The sequence below is a fragment of the Oryctolagus cuniculus genome, chromosome 11 (genome assembly GCF_964237555.1).
Source record: "Oryctolagus cuniculus chromosome 11, mOryCun1.1, whole genome shotgun sequence".
Lineage (NCBI taxonomy): Eukaryota > Metazoa > Chordata > Mammalia > Lagomorpha > Leporidae > Oryctolagus > Oryctolagus cuniculus.
The window spans coordinates 47606594-47626274 of NC_091442.1; the positions used below are offsets into that span (position 1 = coordinate 47606594).

The 19681-nt window shown below is 50.0% G+C and overlaps 1 protein-coding gene across 6 annotated transcripts in view; it reads right to left on the bottom strand.

Moving 5' to 3' along the window:
• Positions 1-19681, bottom strand: part of NAPB (NSF attachment protein beta) — a 41651-nt gene that overhangs the window by 15191 nt on the left and 6779 nt on the right. For 5 of the 6 annotated variants that reach the window (XM_017341770.3, XM_070052140.1, XM_002710936.5 and 2 more), the window contains exons 2-5: positions 7963-8042; positions 3806-3922; positions 1961-2007; positions 1747-1824 (exon numbers count right to left, since the gene is read on the bottom strand). In XM_017341770.3, the coding sequence (XP_017197259.2) occupies positions 1747-1824; positions 1961-2007; positions 3806-3922; positions 7963-8042 (322 nt within the window). The remainder of the gene's footprint in view (positions 1-1746; positions 1825-1960; positions 2008-3805; positions 3923-7962; positions 8043-19681) is intronic. The other variant, XM_051845301.2, reaches the window with a different exon arrangement.

Below are 19681 nucleotides of genomic sequence, written 5' to 3' on the forward strand. Positions count from 1 at the left end.
CACCCAGAAACAAAGGAGGGTTCAGGCCCGGCCCCACATACAGCCTGCCAGAGAGAAGGCTCATACATGTGCGCCAACACACAGGGTGGCTCTTCAGACAAGCACAGCAAAAATGAAAACCAAACCACAGGAGGCCAGATGGGAAATGTCAGCAGCGCAGGTCCAACCTCGCTGCTGCCTGAGAGCCGCTCTTCTCCACAGACCCCATCTGTGGCGGTGTCACGACATCCTGGGCTCCTGGGGCTGGCAGGGCAGCCCCTCCAGTTACAAGCAAGAGAGTAAGAATCGGGAATGCTGAGCAAGCGCGTCAGTGCACAGCATGCGGCAGCATGGGCTCTGCACAAGAGACACAGCAGAGTGACAGTGCGCGCCTGCATGGGATCTGAATGTGGGCTCCTCAGGGGCCACGGCTGCGATGTTAACCAAGTGGCCTTGATGAGTGTCGTGTAACAGGTGATAAATGAGCCAAGTTAAAGGACACGGGGCAGGCAGACATGGGTGAAAAGGGTGTGAGGAACCAGCCAGGTGGACACCTGGGAAAGAGTTCTGCAGGCAAAAGTAGCCGGGAGCTGGCACTGTGGTGTAGCAGGTAAAGCTGTTGCTTGCAGTGCCGGCATCCCATATGGGCGCCGGTATCAAGTCCTGGCTCCTCCACTTCCAATCCAGCTCTCTGCTACGGCCTGGGAAACCAATGGATGATGGCCCAGGTCCTTGGGGCCCTACACCCGCGTGGAAGACATGGAAGAAGCTCCTGGCTTTGGATCGGCGCAGCTCTGGCCGTTGCAGCCATCTGGGAAGTGAATCAACAGATGGAAGACCTCTCTCGCGCGCTCTCTCTCTCTCTCTCCTCTCTCTGTGTAACTCTGATTTTCAAATAAATAAAATAAATCTTTAAAAAAAAAAAAGGGAGGAGGAGATGAAGGGAGTGGGGGAGGAGAAGAAGAAATAGCCAGTGCAAAGGTCCTGGGGCAGGAGACCATCCAGCATGTGTGAGGAGGAGCAAGGAGACAAGGGTGGCTGGAGCAGGACTCGCAGGGGAGGAGAGCCACAGAAGAGAGGTCCCAGAGACACATGGGGAGCAGTGCCGTGGGGCCACGAGGGCCACCCTGCATGGAAGGCTCTGGCTGTTGCTCTAAGCGATGCAGGTGCCAACACAAACCTGTGGGTGGGAGAAACAGAATCCCAAGTACTGTTTACAGGGACAGCTCTGCCTGCGTGGGGGTGCCGGAGGCAGCAAGGACTAGGAGCATGGGATGAGCTGGGAGGCTCCTGCACTGATCAAGGGGATGGCACCCACAGGAAGCCCATGGTCTACAGGGAAACAAGGGGGCCTGGGGGACCCTGAGATCAGAATGCACTGCCTGACATGCCAGGCGAGGGGCCTGCAGGACAGACTCTGCCACTCAGAGGTCTGGGCTGCCAGTCAGCATGTGCACATGCGACCCTCACAGCGGTGATGCTGAGGGGCTGTGCAGAGCTCTCCCCCTAAACGCTGCCTCCCCAAGGCCCGAGTCCTTGGCCATACGGCTGATGTGTCGGGAGTGCTAGAGTCTGACACAATCAGAGACAGTGGGGGCAACCGTGAGCCCGCTCTCACGTCTCGAGACATTCACTGCAGGAAATTGGCCATCTGCTCAGTCAGCCGCTGCCAGGAAGGCTCGTGAAGCCTCTGGGGTCACTGCTCCACTCTGGCCGGCTGGGAGAGGGGCAGGTTCCTCGGGGCCCCCTTCGCTGCTTGCTGCTCACCTTCTCAATGTCCACTAGCTCCGTCTCGTAGATCTCCGCGATAGTGATGTGGTGCTTGGCTGCGATGGTGAACCTTCCCTGGGGGAAAGGACAAAAGCCAGTCACACCCCCCCTCCCCGCTGGAATGCCAGTCCGGGAACGGGGACAGAAAACAACAACACAACAGAAGGCCACTGCCAGCCACGGCCGGCCGAGCGAGCAGTGCGGGTCTTACCATGTCTGTGTAAATGTCGATGGCTGCATTTAAGCAGTTGATAGCCTCTGAAGCGCAGGCATTTGAGAAAAACAACGAGAAATCCATTCAGTCACAGAGAGTTCAGGTGAGCCTGCCTTCCCGGCTCTCGTTAGAACGTTAACGAGGGACAGTTGGGGGCAGAGGGTGGGCAGGTGAGCGAGGAGCAAACACAGATCATGCACCAGTCCAGAGTCAGGGGCACAGCTCCGAGCCCTGCAGCTGCACAGCACCATTCAAGGGGCAACACTGGCTCTGGTACGCTGAACCTCAAAGTGAGGACTGCTTCCAGGGGAGAGACTGGGTCACAGAGGGCAGACAACCGTGGGGACTGTCACCCACACTGGCAGATTCTAGCTGCCCAAATGCAAATGCCCATGTGCTAAAACCACCCATCAGTTCAGGAAGACGGCACCCCTACAGGAGAACGACCCCTCGGGCAGATTCTAGCCCTCGTGCGGCCAGAAGGCCAGAGCACTGGAACAAGTGCAGCAGAGCCAGCGTCCCACGTCCGGGGTGCTGCCTGTCCTGTCCCAACACATCTACAGAGGAAGGGGAGAACCCCAGCGAGTGCCAACGCTACTTCCCAAAGTGGGGAGCCAGCACACAGCCCTGACCCAAAACGCTGGTATGTATAATGCTGCACATGGCTGACGGCTCCAGGGCAACTGCTTTTGGTTTGAAAGAGGCAGCGATGTGAAAAGGCCTGACCGAAGAATCATGAAGATAAACAGATCAGCAAAGATGAAAAGCAATCTCCTCCCAAACTGTATTTTAAAGAGTGGACTCGCCGCTGCACTTTACAAATAGACAACGACCAGAACGGCAGCCTGTCCCCGCTTGCACAGAAGCCCGCCATCGCAGCGGACGCACCTTTCCTCCCAAAGTGTGTGGTGTGTTTTCTGCAATCAAGGTCACACAACCCTTGGTATCGCGCGGTGTATCATGACCACGCGAATGCTGACTGGGTCCCGGGAAGAGTCTCTTCCACCAGGCATTGTGACGCCTGTATTGTATGCTAACAGGTGGACACACTGTGAGTCCCTCTGGCTACTCCCACTGCTCACACGGTCTGTGTCCAGTTTGTCATTAGAGAAATAAACTGTGACTTATCTGTGTATAAAAAAAGCCCTCGAAGATATCTTATTTCTATATGACATAGTCATAAAAGTTGGGGTTTCTGTGTCAAACAGAAAGTACCACTAAAAGAAAAAAACAGACGCAGTGCTATCCATGCAGTGTGCCAGAGGGAAGAAATCAATGCTGTTAATTGCTAATGCACACTTCCAACTAAAAAAGAAAGAAACTTGCAAAATGCTAAATATCCAATTCCATTATTTCCTCAAAACCAATATGTGGAAAAAACATTTAAAAAAATGACTACAGTGTGAACAAAAGGTGTTTTGAACCACAGATATCACAATCTCACACTGACTGGCTCCTAAAATCCACCAGGCACATGGAAGGGGGCCCTTAGTTGCCTTTTGTGATCAGTAACATAGTTCATAAAGTCAAGATGGAAGAAGGCTTAGATAAATTTCCAAAATGCAACATCAAGTGGCTTAGAGGAAAAACGGTGCTGACAACTAAACCACCAGGATACGAGATGCACCAGGACACATTTCAACCGTTTTCTGTTCACAGAAGCCTCCGAAGTCTCCACCAGGAAAAATCGCTATCCTTACCCAAGAGTCACTATCATTTCAACACACAAAAATTCCTCTACTAGGACTGGAAGGGACCCCACGCGGGCCTGGAGGCGGGAGGCACGGTGGCCCAGTCAGCGCCCCCGACGGTCGGCTGTGTGCCCGTGCCCGGCGGCCTCACCTTGAGGGTCTGCCTTTTTGTAAGCGTTTCCGGCGTCCACAAAGCTGGTGGCAGAGTCATGCTTGCTCTGCAGCTGCATGTGCAGCTTGGCCGCCTGACAGAACGCGTTTCCTGCAGCTGAACAAGAGAAGACCACAATCAATCAATCAATCAATCAATCAATCAGAAGAAGCAACGACCACAATGATTCATACGTAATTAATGAATTCCTGCAGAGCGGCCCCCACCTGAGGTGCTGGACCTCACTAAAAAGCAGCATTCCCACCTGAGAACCTTGGTCAAGTGCACCCAGGTGCACACAACAGCAGCCTGACCTTCCCGTCCCAGCCCTGGGCACGCAGCCTCCCGAACAGCCAGGCTCTGGGCTGTTCAATTCTACTCGGCAAACACGTAAAGGACACACCCTCGGGCCTTCCAGCTGCAAAGTGACTAAGCAAAGGCAACACACCCAGAGCGAGGGTGCTGGCGGCTCCTTTTCTATCTTGCCACGTCCACTGTGCTTAGCTGTCATTGCTGAAGTTGCTAAGACAGGCTCTAAGGAGAGAGTTTCTTAAAGACTGAAAATGAGGCCTACAATTTTGAATCTTAAAATAAAAAAGCCTAAAAATTCAGTTTTTCCTCTAGTGTATAGCAAAACCTGATAGAAACTTATGCACAGGTATGGCCTGCTCTGTACCAGGCAGGGTTAGAAGTTGTGCTCTTCCTGGAGCACCCTGACAGGTGTGGCTATAAATAATACCCAGATCCCTGCTGGGACACAGCCTGTGACAAATGTACAGAGTCTGTTCAGAGCAAACTCTGCCTCAGGGGCACAGATTCTGTGGCCGAAGAGGGAGGGAAGGGACCCCTGAGAGAGGCATCATGGGAACATGGTGACAGGCCTGTCCTGCCTGCAGGAGGCCAGTGGGACAACAGCTGAAGCTGCACCCGGCCTTTCAGGGAGGGCCTCCCCACCTCCGGCAGCAAGTCCCCTGCGGTAGGGACGCCTGAAGTGCCTCCAGCTCAGGAAGGTCTGGAACAGGCAACCCCCAACGGGAAAGGACAGACTCTGCACCCAATCCCACCAAAGCTCCACCTGTGACCCCTGTCCCAAGCCCTCCCCAGAGGCAGCCACTGACTCCCCCGTAGGCTTCTCAACCTTCACGCAAGGGTGAGCACACTCTGTGGCTACCTGACCTGCACTCAGTTCCTGCTCCAATGAAGAGTGCCCAGGCAGCTGTGGAAACACGTGAGTGCAGCGTGACATGGGCACTGCTGCAATCTGGACGAGGGCATCAGGAGGGGCCCTCTGGGAGGAGGACCGTGCCCTTACGCAAGCGGCTGCTGCGCGGCCCTGCTCCTGCACTGCAGCCCTTCCAGACACGGCATCTGCTGGCGCCTGGATCTTGGACCGCCCAGACCCCAGACTGTGAGCAGCAAGTTTTCACCGTTTACTCAATACTCAGCCTAAGGTATTTTGTTATGGCAATTAACAAGAGACTAAGGTTGGCACTGGCTAGTCAGAGTGGACACTGGCTATGGGGCTGGAGCTGGAGACCATGGCTGGCCTGTAAAGAGGCAGGTGGTCCCAAGGAGTGGCAGAGACTCTGCCAGGGTAATGGGCAGGCAACAGGGGTACCTGGGGCAGCAGCCAACCACCAAGTGGCAGTTTAGGAACACACCAGCTGGCTGAACAGCTGATAGGCTGAGGCCAGCTCTGATGGGCTCTGCCTCTGCCTCTCTGTAGCTCTGCCTTTCAAATAAATAAATAAATCTTTCAAAAATAAAACACTATTATTTATTTGTTTTGCTTAATGGTGATAAAGGTATCAGAGAAAAAGGAAAGAGAAGATTGCTCTTTTTTTTTCTTAAAGATTAATTTATTTATTTGAGAGGCAGAATTATAGATAGAGAGAAGGAGACAAAGACAGAGGTGTCGCTCCCCCTCTTCGTGGAGGAACGACACAGGACCCTGCACTGTTCTTTTGTCTGTTCGGCCTTTCCCAGGTTTGCTGCTGGTTCTTCCCGGGTTGGCTACCGTCCCTTCCACCTCCGTGGAAGGGCGGTTCCCCCTGCCACCTTCCCCACTTCCGCGGGGGAGCGGCACACCGCCGGCCGGCTCTCTCGGGGGCTGCACAGGTGTTCCTTCAGATAGATGTTCCTGGTGCATGTTGTCTCTCTCCTCTTTTATAGTCCTCTTCCACCAATCCCAACTCTGCTACCCACACGCCGAGTACGCTGCTCTCCTCCAATCAGGAGCAGGTCCTGCAGCTTGTCAAGTTGGTGAGAGGCAGCTGTGCAGAAGCTGTTTCCTCCTCTCCCAGCGCCATATTGTGGGAGAGCAGATGCACAGAATAAGTCTTAATTCGAGTAACTTAGTCTAGTCCCAGTTGCTCCCAGTTGCTCCCCACACAGAGGTCTTCCATCCGCTGGCTCACTCCCCAAACAGTTCAACAGCTGGAGCTGGGCTGATCCGAAGCCAGAAGCCAAGAGTTTCTTTGGGTCTACCCATGCAGGTGCAGAGCCCCAAGCACTTGGACCAGCTTCCGCTGCTTTCCTAGGCCATTAACAGGGAGCTGGATAGGAAGTGGAGTAGCAGGGACTTGAACCAGTGCCCACCCATATGGGATGCCGGCACTGCAGGCCAAGACTTAACCTACTATACCACAGCGCTGGCCCCAAAGATTGCTCTTGTTAAAGGGGTGATCAGGGCAGGCCTTGCTAACACAACATTTAAAGGAGGATCTGAAGGAAGCAGGGCACCAGGTACATTCTGTACAGGGGAAGAGTGTGCAGACAGGAGCAGTGCGTGCAAAAGGCTCTGAGGCAGGAAAGGGTGCACAGAGCCCGGGCAGGAAACAAGCTCACAGACAGGAAGGGGATGGTCCCTGAAGGCCACTGTAAGGATGCCAGCTCTTTATCTGGAATGACATGAACTGATCTGATTTGTGTTATATTGCTTCATTAAAACAGACGGGGTGGGGCCATTGAGGGGCCGGCGCCACAGCTCACTAGGCTAATCCTATGCATGTGGCAACGGCACTCTGGGTTCTAGCCCCGGTTGGGGCTCCGGATTCTGATCCAGTTGCTCCTCTTCCAGTCCAGCTCTCTGCTGTGGCCCAGGAAGGCAGAGGAGGATGGCCCAAGTCCTTGGGCCCTGCACCCACGTGGGAGACCAGGAGGAAGCACCTGGCTCCTGGCTTTGCATCAGCGCAGTGCACCGGCTGTAGCAGCCATTTGGGGGGTGAACCAATGGAAGGAAGACCATTTCTTTCTTTCTCTCTCTCTCTCTCTTTCTTTCTTTCTTTCTCTCTCTCTCTCTCTCACACACACACACACACACACACACACACACACAAACTCTGCCTGTCAAAACACACACATACACACAAAAGATGCCACTGAGGTACCCACATCTCATATCAGCGTGCCCGGCTCATGTCCTACCTCCACGTCCAACTCAGCTTCCTGCTAACGCACAGCCTGAGAGGCAGTGGGTGATTGCTCAAGTACGTGGGTTCCTGCCGCCCATGTAGGAGACTCTGATGGCTTTGGCTTTGCCCAGCCCTGGCTCTCGTGGGCATTTGGGGCATGAACCAGCAGACGAAATCTCTCTCCCCTCCACCCATCCCCCATAGCCCTCCTCCTGGCTTACTGCTCTGCCTTTCAAATAAATAAAAAGGAATAAACAAATAAAGTGATGAGTCTGGGGGAGGGTAAAAACACTTGCACTGTTGATTTTCAATATAACCATCACTTCTCTTAGGGTGGGAAAGGTTAGGAATTCTCAACCTGTGTTTAGGTAACATGCATTTCGGTTTATGACACTGGTTTCCAATGAGTTTTACTACAACTTTCATCCCTTAGGGCACTGCATTTCTTTGAGCACATTAAGAAGCCAAGATTACTCTTACTGGCTCCTAGTAAGCGCAACTCTTTTAGGTACCACATGCCCACTGTTATCAGGTGCTTTGCAGGGACTAAAACAGGGGCCGACTGTGCTGTGCTTACCTGTGACCTTTAGTCAGGTCTCCAAAGCACACGGCAGCCACAGCAGCAGCCAGCACTGGCCCTGCCCCCAGGCCACAGCCTCCCCCTTCCAGGGCAGTCCTCTCCCCCTTGCAAGCGCTTTCGGAGCACGTGCCTGGAAAGCAAGCCGACAGAAGATGGGTACGTACCACTCCAGTTTTTTGCCATCTTGAACATGTTTGCAGCTCTGGTATACATTTCACAAGCCTCTTCTATTCTCGTGTTTCCTCTGGGAAAAATTGAAAACTGACGTTAAGTTTTACCAGTAACACACACCTGCCAAACAAACCTGCCCTGGCTCACATAACACAGTGAGTGGGCACTCGCACGTGCCAGACAGCGTTCCGGAATCTTCCCAGCTTCCTGGCCCCACTTTCCACTAGAGGAAACTGAGGCATGTGACGGTGAAGTCACTAGCCCGAGTCATACAGCCAAGAGGCACGGAACTGAGACTCAGCTACAGATCTGGCTATGCCTCCCACTACAGTCCTTTCTATGGATTAAAAACCGCGTCTTCTCAGTCTCAGTAATTGGAAGTACATTTTTCCAAGGAGAATTCATTTTAAAAGCTCAACACTCTATTACCCTATTGTTTTTTTCAAGAGTTTGGCACTATGTTTTTTCAGACTTGAAAACCCAAAGCAAAGCTGACGGCAGAGCACTGGGAGCACACCGGCCACTCCACAGCAAGGCCGCCCAGCAGCCCCTCTCCCCGTGTGAGAGCACATGCCGCAGCACCCTGAGTGGAGCGCGCTTCACTACTGCCTGACTACACTCAGTTCCAGAAGGTTCTTCCCCAGGAAGCTGGTCCCACTGAAGGATAGCTGTAGCAGCTTAGAAATTTCCTCTAATAATTCTCTGTAATCCCCCAGAGTTCCAATTCAATCTTACTTTTTGCTAAGCTGAGGTTGCTCTATAAAGGACACTGATCCATCTTACCTACCTACATCATAAATCTGCAATAACCCAGAGGTCAAGGCCCAGAGACATCTGTCTGCAGTTCACATAAGCAGAAACTGGACGAGGAGCATGGCCACGAGGAAGAAGTCAGCACTGACCCTAGAGGCCGGCTACGACACAAACATTAACAGTACATACAAATTCAGCGGGAACTCAAGCTGCAAGCCACAGCAAACCCATCACAAGAGCCCTGGTGTCGAGTCAAGGCTGGGCAACCCCATGGCCCAGGTGCGACCAGACCTCTGGCAGCAACTACTGACAATGTGACCAAGCGAGTTCTTCAGTTACAAAGCACCTCAGCTCTTGCACTTGAGGGCGGTATCGTCTCATTCCTCATTCCTATTGTGGGGACCCAAAGCAGCCACTCAGAGCTTGACCTGCAGTAAGCACTCAGTCAAGATTGCTGTTACTGGGGCCACCGTTGTGGCACAGTGGGTAAAGCTGCTGCCTGCAGCGCCAGCATCCCATATGGTGTTGGTCTGTGTCCCGGTTGCTCTACTTCCAATCCAGCCCCGTGCTAATGGTCTGGGTAAAGCAGCGGAAGATGGCCTAAGTGCTTGGGCCACTGTACCCATGGGTGGGACCCAGATGAATCTCCTGGCTCCTGGCTTGGGCCTGGCCCAGTGCCAGCTGTTGTGGCCATCAGGGGAGTAAACCAGGAGATGGAGGATCTCTCTCTCTCTGTTAACTCTGAATTTCAAACAAATAAATAAATCTTTAAAAAAAAGATTGCTATTACAGATTCATGTAATGAAAGCATAGAACATGGAAATATTTGTACATGATAAATCTCATAAGGAACTTGTAACTAGACTATACAAAAAACTCTCACATCTCAATAATGAAAAGACTAATAGCTAATAAAAAATGCACAAAGGATCAGAATAAATACTTCTCCAAAGAGCAGAGACAAATGGCCATAAGCACATGGGAAGACAAAAACATCATTAGCCATCAGGGAAATGCCACTGGGCTGCCACTAGGACATGCAGAACCCAAAGACAGACAGTAACAGGTGTTACGGAGGCCGTGGAGAAACTGGAGCCCCGCACAGTGCTCCTAGCAATGTAAAATGGAGCAGCCACCGTGGCAGACAGTCTGGCTGTTGCTCAAAAGGTTAAACATAGCTCTCATATGGTGTAGCAATTCTACTCCTAAATGTCCACCCCAGAGAAATGAAAACACTGCGTGAAACTTCACATGCAAATGCTTACAGCAGCATCTGTCATCATAGCCATAACATACAAACAAATCAAACGTCCGTCAACTGAGAAACAGACTGGTAAATGAGGCATACAAATATGAGGGACCATCACTGAAGAAGAAGGGAACGAGTACCCATACCTGCTACAACATGACTGGGTCTTGGAAATGTTATGCTAAGTCAAAGAAACTAGTCGTATTAGGATTCTGTTTATATCAAAGCTCTAGAGCAGACAAAGCTATGGACACAGATGATTGCCTAATGCTATGGTATGAGTATTTTTTTCCCTTCCAAAACCCATTTTGAAACTTAATCCCAATGTGAGTGTTGGGAGATGGGGCCTGATGAGAGGGGTTTAGGTCATGAGGGCCCCCAGCTCACGAGTGGATTAATGCTGCTAAAACAGGGAATGTGGAAGTGGGTTCTCTCTCACTATCCTGCCACCTAAGAACATGGCAAGGAGGCCCCCAGTGGATACCACCTGCCACCCCTTGACCTTATACTATCCCACCCCCGGAACTGCAAGGGACACTGTTCTTTTTTCTTTCTTTCTTTTCTTTTCTTTTCTTTTTTTTTCTTTTTTTTTTTTTTAATTTTTGACAGGCGGAGTGGACAGTGAGAGAGAGAGAGAGAGAGAGAAAGGTCTCCCTTTACCGTTGGTTCACCCTCCAATGGCTGCCCCGGCCAGCATGCTGCGGCCGGCGCACCACGCTGATCTGAAGTCGGGAGCCAGGTGCCTCTCCTGGTCTCCCATGGGGTGCAGGGCCCAAGAACCTGAGCCATCCTCCACTGCACTCCCGGGCCTCAGCAGAGAGCTGGACTGGAAGAGGGGCAACGGGACAGAATCCGGCATCCCGATCGGGACTAGAACCCGGTGTGCCGGCGCCACAAGGCAGAGGATTAACCTATTGAGCCGCGGCGCTGGCCAACACTGTTCTTCATAAATTACCCAGTCTCAAGGGTCCTGCTGCAGCCCCCCTAAACAGAGTTAAGACACCTAGAGCTCAGAGTGTTGTGGTGAGGTGTAAGGCGTGGAAATGACGCTCAAAGGGCACAGGGCTCCTTTGGGGGAGGTAGTGTAGATATTCTAGAATTGTTCTGACAGTTACACAGCTCTGCGAAGATGCTAGAAACTGCTGAAGTGTGCATTTAAGCAGGTGAACCGGGGCAGGTGTCCCGGCACAGCAGGTCAAGCGGCTACTCAGGACACCACACTCCGTATCACAGTGTTGGTTAGACACTAGACTCTGCTCCCAGTCCAGCTCCCAGCTAATGCACCCTGGGAGGCAGCAAGTGATGGCTCAAGTGATTGGGCCCCTGCCAACTACATGGGAGACCTGGATGGCTTTGGTCTGGTCCAGCCATGGCTGCTACTGGCATCCAGAGAGTGAACCAGTGGATAGAAGTATGCTCACTTGCGCTCTCTCTTTCTCTCTCTCTGCCTTTGAAGAAGATAGAAAAAATAAACAATTAAATGGGTGAACTGTATATGAATTAAACCCCATTAAAGCAATTACTCACACCCCCCAACACACAAACCCCAAACACACAAAATTAAAAAAAAAAAAAAAAAGAAAAGAAAGCAACCTTTGAATGCCAAGATAGCAGCAAGCCACCCAAAAAATGAAGAGTCAGAATAAGCGAAGCTCTCTCTCACACTTCAATGTCCCTTTTCCTCCAGCTACATCTACACCTTCCTCAAAAACAAGCAGCTGGTAGGTTTCCCCAGCAGAAAATTCCTAATGAGTGCACTCTCAACCTTAGCCACAGTGCCTTACCATTTTCCTGTGTCTTGTTTTTTTCTAGAGAGTACCATGAATCACAAACTGCAATTACTGCAGTCATTCTTATTAAAGGTTTCCAAATAAAGCCAGCTTAATCAAGATGCACTTTATCCTATTATTTTCAGAGACAGCTGCAGCTAACAGAACTCCATGATGCTCGGTTTATGGCAGATATTTCCACCTGTATCAGTTTCATTACCACAGCAACTGCAATATACTACCTCCACTCTACAGAAGAAAAAGCACCATCAGGAGGTGAATGGCTCCCCACAGAGAACCGAAGGTCCATGCTGTAGCTACCACTGATTCAAGGTCAGTGGTCTTTATAAAAATACTGAATGAACTCTGAGAGACTAAGAGACTCTTAAAATGGAATCACCAGAAACATTCCCACTTAAAAAAAAAAAAAATGGAAATTTGACTAGCAAAAATATAACTTCAAAACTTCATGAAGAGATTTAGTTTTGTAATTACCCCATGTGCATACTATTTTATATTCATGCAAGTTATTTTTACTAAGTTTTAAGAACAAATATTCAGAACTCACATTCACATAATTCTACTTGTTGTTAGCCAGAGTGCAAAGGAAAATCTCTAAAAACAGAACCAGATTCTGTGAGCGGTCTACATTTAGAAAGCTAAACTGGGACCAACACCGTGGCTCATTTGGTTAATCCTCTGCCTGCGGTGCTGGCATCCCATATGGGCGCTGGTTCTCATCCCAGTTGCTCCTCTTCCAGTCCAGCTCTCTGCTGTGGCCCGGGAGGGCAGTGGAGGATGGCCCAAGTGCTTGGGCACCTGCACCCGAATGGGAGACCAGGAAGAAGCACCTGGCTCCTGGCTTCAGATTGGCTAGTTCTGGCCATAGCGGCCATTTAGGAGGTGAACCATCGGAAGGAAGACCTTTCTCTCTGTCTCTTTCTCTCTCTCACTGTCTAACTCTGTCAAAAAAAGAAAAAGAAAAAGAAAAAGAAAAAGAAAAAGAAAAAGAAAAAGAAAAAGAAAAAGAAAAAGAAAAAGAAAAAGAAAAAGAAAAAGAAAGGAAAAGAAAGAAAGCTAAACTGATGGGGCCGGCGCTGTGGCGTAGCAGGTAAAGCCCCTGCCTGCGATGTTGCCATCCCATATGGGTGCCAGTTCCTGTCCTGGCTGCTCACTTCTGATCCAGCTCCCTGCTAACGGCCTGGGAACACAGCAGAAATGGCCCAAATATCTGGGCCCCTGCTACCCACATAGGACACCTGGATGAAGCTCATGGCTCCTAGCTTCGGTCTGGCCCAGCCATTGCGGCCATCTGGGAGTGAACCTTTCTCTGTCTCTGTAACTCTGACTTTCAAATAAAAAGAATGAAAGAAATTAAAGGGGGGGGGGGGAGGAGAGGAGAGAGAAGAGGTGAGGAGAGGAGATTAGAGAGAGGAGAGGAGAAAAAAGAAAGCTAAAGTAAGCTAAAGTAATTATTTCAGTGCTTTCTCCACCATGAAAGAAAACACTGCCCACCCAAAACTCACCCCCCACCCGCACCCCGACCCTTGCAGAATCAGCCCCAACTCCAGAGGCAAGGCAGCCCCTCTTCTTGATATTTATTCAGGAAATACTGCCCAACATCAATGCACGCCAAGAAACACTAACAACAGAAACTGCTTGCCCACAGGAGACAGCAAAGAGCACCCAGCTTTGGCTGAGGACACATGGTCAAAGGCCCAGCACGTCCCACCAGGGCCAGTGAACAGCAGAGCTGCAAAAAACACTGGTTCCTACAACAGGCTGAGTCCCAGCTTCCCACCACCCTGCACAGCGACTGTATCAGCGGGCTGTGTGACAGCAGCGATGGCAGCACCCGCGCTGTTTTAAAGCTGTGGGCAGGAGGAGGGAGATGTGGGATCTGAGGGCACATACACCCCTGCTGAGGGAGAAATAGAGCTGTCTGTAAAGTCACAAGCCATGGCAGGGGTGTCATAGTGGTGGTGCTGTGATGAAGCGCATGCTCCATCATGAAGCGGGAGCAGGACTGAAGACAGGGATCACTGTCCATACATCCAGGGTCAGGTACAGGCACGGGTCGGGGCTCCTCTTCAGCCACCAGAGGCTCGGGCCAGGCAACCAGCACAGGGCCTGGCACACAGGCTGCAATGACAATGATCAGTGTCTGCATCGCAGCTTGGGGCTGCTCCACTTCCAATCCAGCTCCCTGCTGGTGCACCTGGGAGGGCAGCAGGGGATGGCCCAAGTGCCTGGGCCCCTGCACTCACATGGGAGACTTGGAAGATGTTCCTGGCCCAGCTCCAGCTGTTGCAGCCACTTAGGAAGTGAACCAATGGATGGAAGACCTCTCTGTCTCACCCTCTCTCTCTGTAACTCTTGCCTTTCAATTAAATAATCTTTGGTGAGGAAAAAAAAAGCCTGGACCCAAGGGCTGCGGTAGCAACAGTAAGTACCTTTGCATTTTTCACAAACCGGTCAGACAGAAGCCCAAGTACCAGCAGAAAGACCCCTGGTTTGGACTTTAGTCAGAGGAACTGCAAAAACACTGTAATTTAAAAGCCACCTATTCCCAGAAGCAGTCAGGCCCCTCTTCCCAGCCGTAAACAGGAAGAGAAATCCCACCTAGAATTTCAACAGGCACTCTGTCAGCAAGGGCAGCAGCCCTCAGTGTTCTGCATTGAAGTCTTTTTTTTTTTTTTTTTAGGCAGAGAGAGAGAGGTCTTCCATCCAACAATTCACTCCCCAGATGTCCGCAACAGTTGGAGCTGCACCGATCTGAAGCCAGGAGCCAGGAGCTTCTTCCGGGTCTCCCATGTGGGTGCAGGGCCCAAGGACTTGGGCCATCTTGTACTGCTTCCCCAGGCCATAGCAAAGAGCTGGATCAAAAGTGGAGCAGCCAGGTCTCGAACCGGCACCCATATGGGATGCCAGCACCACAGGCGGCAGCTTTACCTGCTACGCCACACCGCCGGCCCCTGCACTGGATTCTTAGATTCCATGTTCTGAGAGCTTTCTACCTTATTTTGCTTATTTAAGAAAAACTTAGGGACCAGCGTTGTGGCACAATGGGTTAGGCTGCCACCCTCAATACCAGCATCCCAAATGGGCAACAGTTGAGCCCCAGCTGCTCCACTTCCGATCCAGCTCCCTACTAATGCGCCTGGGAAAGCAGTGGAATGGAAGATGGCCCAAGTGCTTGGGCCCCTGCACCCACATGGGAGACCTGGAAGAAGCCCCTAGCTCCTGCTTCAGCCTCTCCTTCTCTCTCTAGTAACACAGCCTCTCAAATTAATAAAATAAATCTTAAGGAACAAAGGAACGAAGGAAAACTATAATCAGAAGTTTTCAGACATAGGAAATAACCAGAGACATTTAAGGGATATCAAAAGTATCTACAGTTAAGGATAACTTCTTGAAATAAAGTTTATGAGGGTAGGTATATCAAAGAAAGCTAGCTGGACTTCGACAACAGTGCCAATGCCTCCAGTGATATGGGCAGTAGTCACATTTTATACAGAGGGGAAATACGAGTACATTGTATTTAATGAAAAAACAAAAGCAAGATATTTAAGTACATAAGAAAGCTAAGAGCAGAAACTACTAGATGAACTCAGAAATGACTGTTAACTTGATATGCCATAAGTAGTTTAAAAACATATTTACTTTCATTTTGTTTAAAAGACTGAGATTTTCCATCCACTGGTTCACTTCCCAAATGCCTGGAACAGCCTGGGCTAGGCCAGGCCAGAGCCAGGAGCCTAGAACTCCACCTGGGTTTCCCATGTGGGTGGTGGGAACCCAAGTATTTGAGCCATCACCTGCTGCCTCCCAGCATGCACATTACTGTAAAGCTGGATTTGAAAGGGGAGTAGCCAGGACTTGAATCAGGTACTCTGATATGGGGCACACGGACTTAAGCTGCTGTGCTAAACACCAGCCCCCAAGAGGAGTTTGTAAATGGAATTTCAAACTTTAAAAACTACTGACGAGACCCGTCATCCCCTAAGGCAGCTCTCTAGGTACAAATTTATTCATACATCCGCTCCAAAGCATACACATCAATCAAGAATTAGTACAACCACTCATAACCCAAAACTACAACATAACTAGGAACCAGAATTCAACAGCCTCCATTTAAATGTAACTGGGGAAATAAAAATCCAAAATTAGCAGAGCCAGCAACACAGCTCCTGATGGAAGCCAGGAGGAGGCAAGCATGTGGACGAGGTCTTGCCACAGGGCTGAGCATGGCAGCCAGAGAGCAAGGGCCCCACCAGGATGGGAAGCAGGCGCAGGGGCACCACAGCCAGGGACTGGGGGGAGGGGGCTGGCCACCAAGGCACCTCCAGAGGATGCGGCTTCTGGGAAAGGGGAGGTGGCTTTAAGGAAGCCTGGCAACTGGTGGCAGTAAATCCACAGTCTTCCCTCAGACACAGAAGCACCACAGAACTGCAGCCAGCTCGGGACCCCACCCACCCTCCACAGCGCCATTCACCACAGAAGCTGCACTGCAACTGTTCTAAGGACACTCCAGACACTCTGAACAGTCGAGGGTGGCCGTGCCCATGCAAGGCTACCACATAGGCATGAGAATGAAAGCTGAAATGGACAAAGCACACCTGAAACACGGCAAGGCAGAGGAGGCCCTGATTTCACATGACTTAAATCCTGTGAAACACTTGCAGAACTTTAAGAACTGAGAAGAGAGGTGTACAAAAAGAGGGTGAATTCCTTTCAAACTCTAGAAGGAGGGGCCGGTGTTGTGGCAACAGCAGGTAAAGCTACTACCTGCAGCACCAGCATCCCATATAGGTGCTGGTTTGAGATCAGCTGCTCCACTTCAATCCAGCTCCCTGTTATTGAGCCTAGGAAAGCAGCAGAAGATGGCCCAAGTGCTTGGGCCCCTGCATCCTTATGGGAAACAAGGAAGAAGCTCCTGGCTCCTGGCTTCAGCCTGGCACAGCCCCGACTGCTATGGCCATTTGGAGAATGAATCAGCAGATAGAAGATCTCTCTCTAACTCTGCCTTTCAAATAAATAAAAAATAAATCTTTAAAAAAAAAATCCTAGAGGGGAAGAAAAACACAAAACCATCTCAGAAATGAAATCCTCACTTAAGATAGCTTAAGGGAGAACAGATTCTACTAATACGGAGAAGAAAACTGAAAACAAGGAAACAAGCGGAGGCCCTGAAAGGGGAGGAAAATGAATCCAAAACGTGGTATGCACAACCAGAATCTTGGAACATTTTCTAGAAACCAAAGGTCTGATTTTATTTTTAAACATTTACTTGTTCATTTTTATCATTTGAAAGGCAGATTAACAGAGACACTGTCCATCTACTGGTTCATTTCTCAAATGCCCATAACAGCCAGGGCTCAGCCAAGCCAAAGCCAGGGTCCAGGAGCTCCACCTGGGTCTCCTATGTGGGTGACAGGGACCCACAGACTCGAGCCTTCATCTGCTCTTTCCCAGGATGTGCCTTAGCAAGAAACTGGATCAGAAGCAAGGGAGCCAAGACTCAAATCAGGCACTCTGATCCTGAAGTGGGTGCCCTGCGCAGCGGCTTAACTCGATGCATCGCGACATCTGCTCCGAGACCTGGATTTCAATACTTCACAGGCTTCCCGTGTCCTGGGAAAACGGACTCAGACTCGTCTACTGCAGAATACACCCCAGGACCACTACCAGACTTCACAAAGGAAACCTCTGGGTGTTCAAGAAAAAGACAAAATTACAAACAAAACTAACACAATCCGGGAGCATGACACTCCACCAGCAGCCTACAAAGCCAAGCAGACAGGGGAATGCCATCTTTCAGAGAACTCAAAGAATAACAAAGTGTGAGTTGTGGTGCATAGCCATCCATCAAGTACCACTTAGACTGCCGGAACTCAGGGATACCACACTAGCTTCCAGGTCAGAAACAACTGAGCCGTTTTACTATAGCTGTACAGCTGGAAACCACAGCAATGGCAGAAATACAGCCACATTTTTATGTCTGACAAACAGCTCAACATCAATAAAATAGAACTGCACCCTGGACAAGGTGGGAAGTGAGACAGGCCCACTAATAGTCACATGGGTAATGGGTGTCTTTCAAAGCCAACAAATGGGTGCCTAAAAGTCAAATGGATCGAAACACAAACCTCCCCAAATTAAAAAGGAAAGCACATGAGAAAAGCAGCAACTGAAATATTACCTACAGTAAGTATACAGTGGCATGAGAGAGCTAAGAACCCATCACACACCTGTCGTTTTCACATCTGCTCACCAAACAAAAGCCAACTCCAGAGTAGGAGACACATACCTAAAACAGAGCTACTCTGAAAGGCCTACAGTCAACAGGCGGTCAGAAGCATCACACGTGTGTCAAGCAGACCTTAGATTTGTCACAAAAACCGCAGCACCTCTCTCATGCACAGTGCTCATTCTTTCTCCAGGTGTCCTTGCCCACTGTTCTGGAAGCTCTGGAATGGCATCTTATTTTCTTACAAAGAAAAAAAAAAAAAAAACACACAACAACATCGCTGTCCCTCTGTGGGGACGGATGCATCCCTTGCACTCATTCCTCATCAAAGTCCGGCATGTGGCCAGGACCAGCTCAGAGAGGCGGGGGAGCTGGGCAGCGCCGGGCACATGCATGGGCAGAGAGTACACCCGGCTTATTACATAACATAGCCCCGAAGCAGGCAAGTGCAAACAGGGAGGCAGGGACTATAATCTGGAATCAAACCAAGTAGAATTTGGGCTCAAAGGCTTTCAATGAGATAAAGAAATCCTATTAGTTGTGAATGTCTATGTACCCAAACACAGGAGCCACCTTTATAAAGCAAAAGCTGTGAGACACAAGAGAAATACCCTGAGAGGAGACATTAATGCATGGTCAGTCCAAAGACAGTTAAGTGGACAGAAATAAACAGACACCAAAGACTCAGACAATTTAATCAACAATCATCGAGCCCTCATAGATCAGCCGCCTTCTTCCAAGGTGCGCATGAACTGTTTGTAAACAACAATCACACACAGGTGGCAAACACAAATGCAGTAGACTCCTCTGACCATAATGAAGTAAAACCAGAAATTAGTAATAATGTACACAAAAGTCCTTCCACTGGGAAAAAAAACCTCTGAACAAACTGAAATAACATTATAAGTCAAGGATCCTTGGGATACTAATAGAGCGATTTTTAAAGGAAAATTCATGGCCATGAATATCTGGATCCATACAAACACAACAGTGAAAACAGCAACCATACAAGGGACTGGAAATCCAATCAATCTATACAGCAGGCTAATTTTTAAGTTGATAACTTTGTATGGCCTGTGAATGATGTTACAAATATCCACATGGCCTTTGGTGGAAAAAAGGTTCCCCACCCCTGGCCAGGGGAAAAGAAACGTTTCCAAATGATGAAGCATCTAGAACCTCAATACTTCAATGTGACAGATACACAAAAGAACTGTAAATAAACCGATTCTAAATAATAGGAGCCATTAAAAAATTATAATCCAAAGGGATTTATTCCAGAAATACAACGACAGCTCAACATGAGGATGTTTAGCACTGAAGGTATAACAGAAAAAGCTTCCACAACACGACGGCAATCCCTGTTGAAATGCCCTCGCCAAACAGGAACTGACATACTTTCCAGCCATGAAGAGAAGCTGTGCTTTAATCCAGGAGCGTGCTGACCCATTAATTTGCTGGAGTTTAATCAATATTTACATTAAGTTCCATTTAAGTACAGAAAGGGTAAGTGTCTCCATCATGACCTGTGTCAGTCACCGCACATCCTTTGGAGGCACAAAAGCTTTCCTGATTCCACCCACGTCACGAGAAGGTGCCATGAGACTAGGAGGACAGACTTCCGGGCCAGTCTCCTGCATCCTGGCTGGCTGCACCCTCTGGGCTCACATCCATTACTCACAGAACCAGGG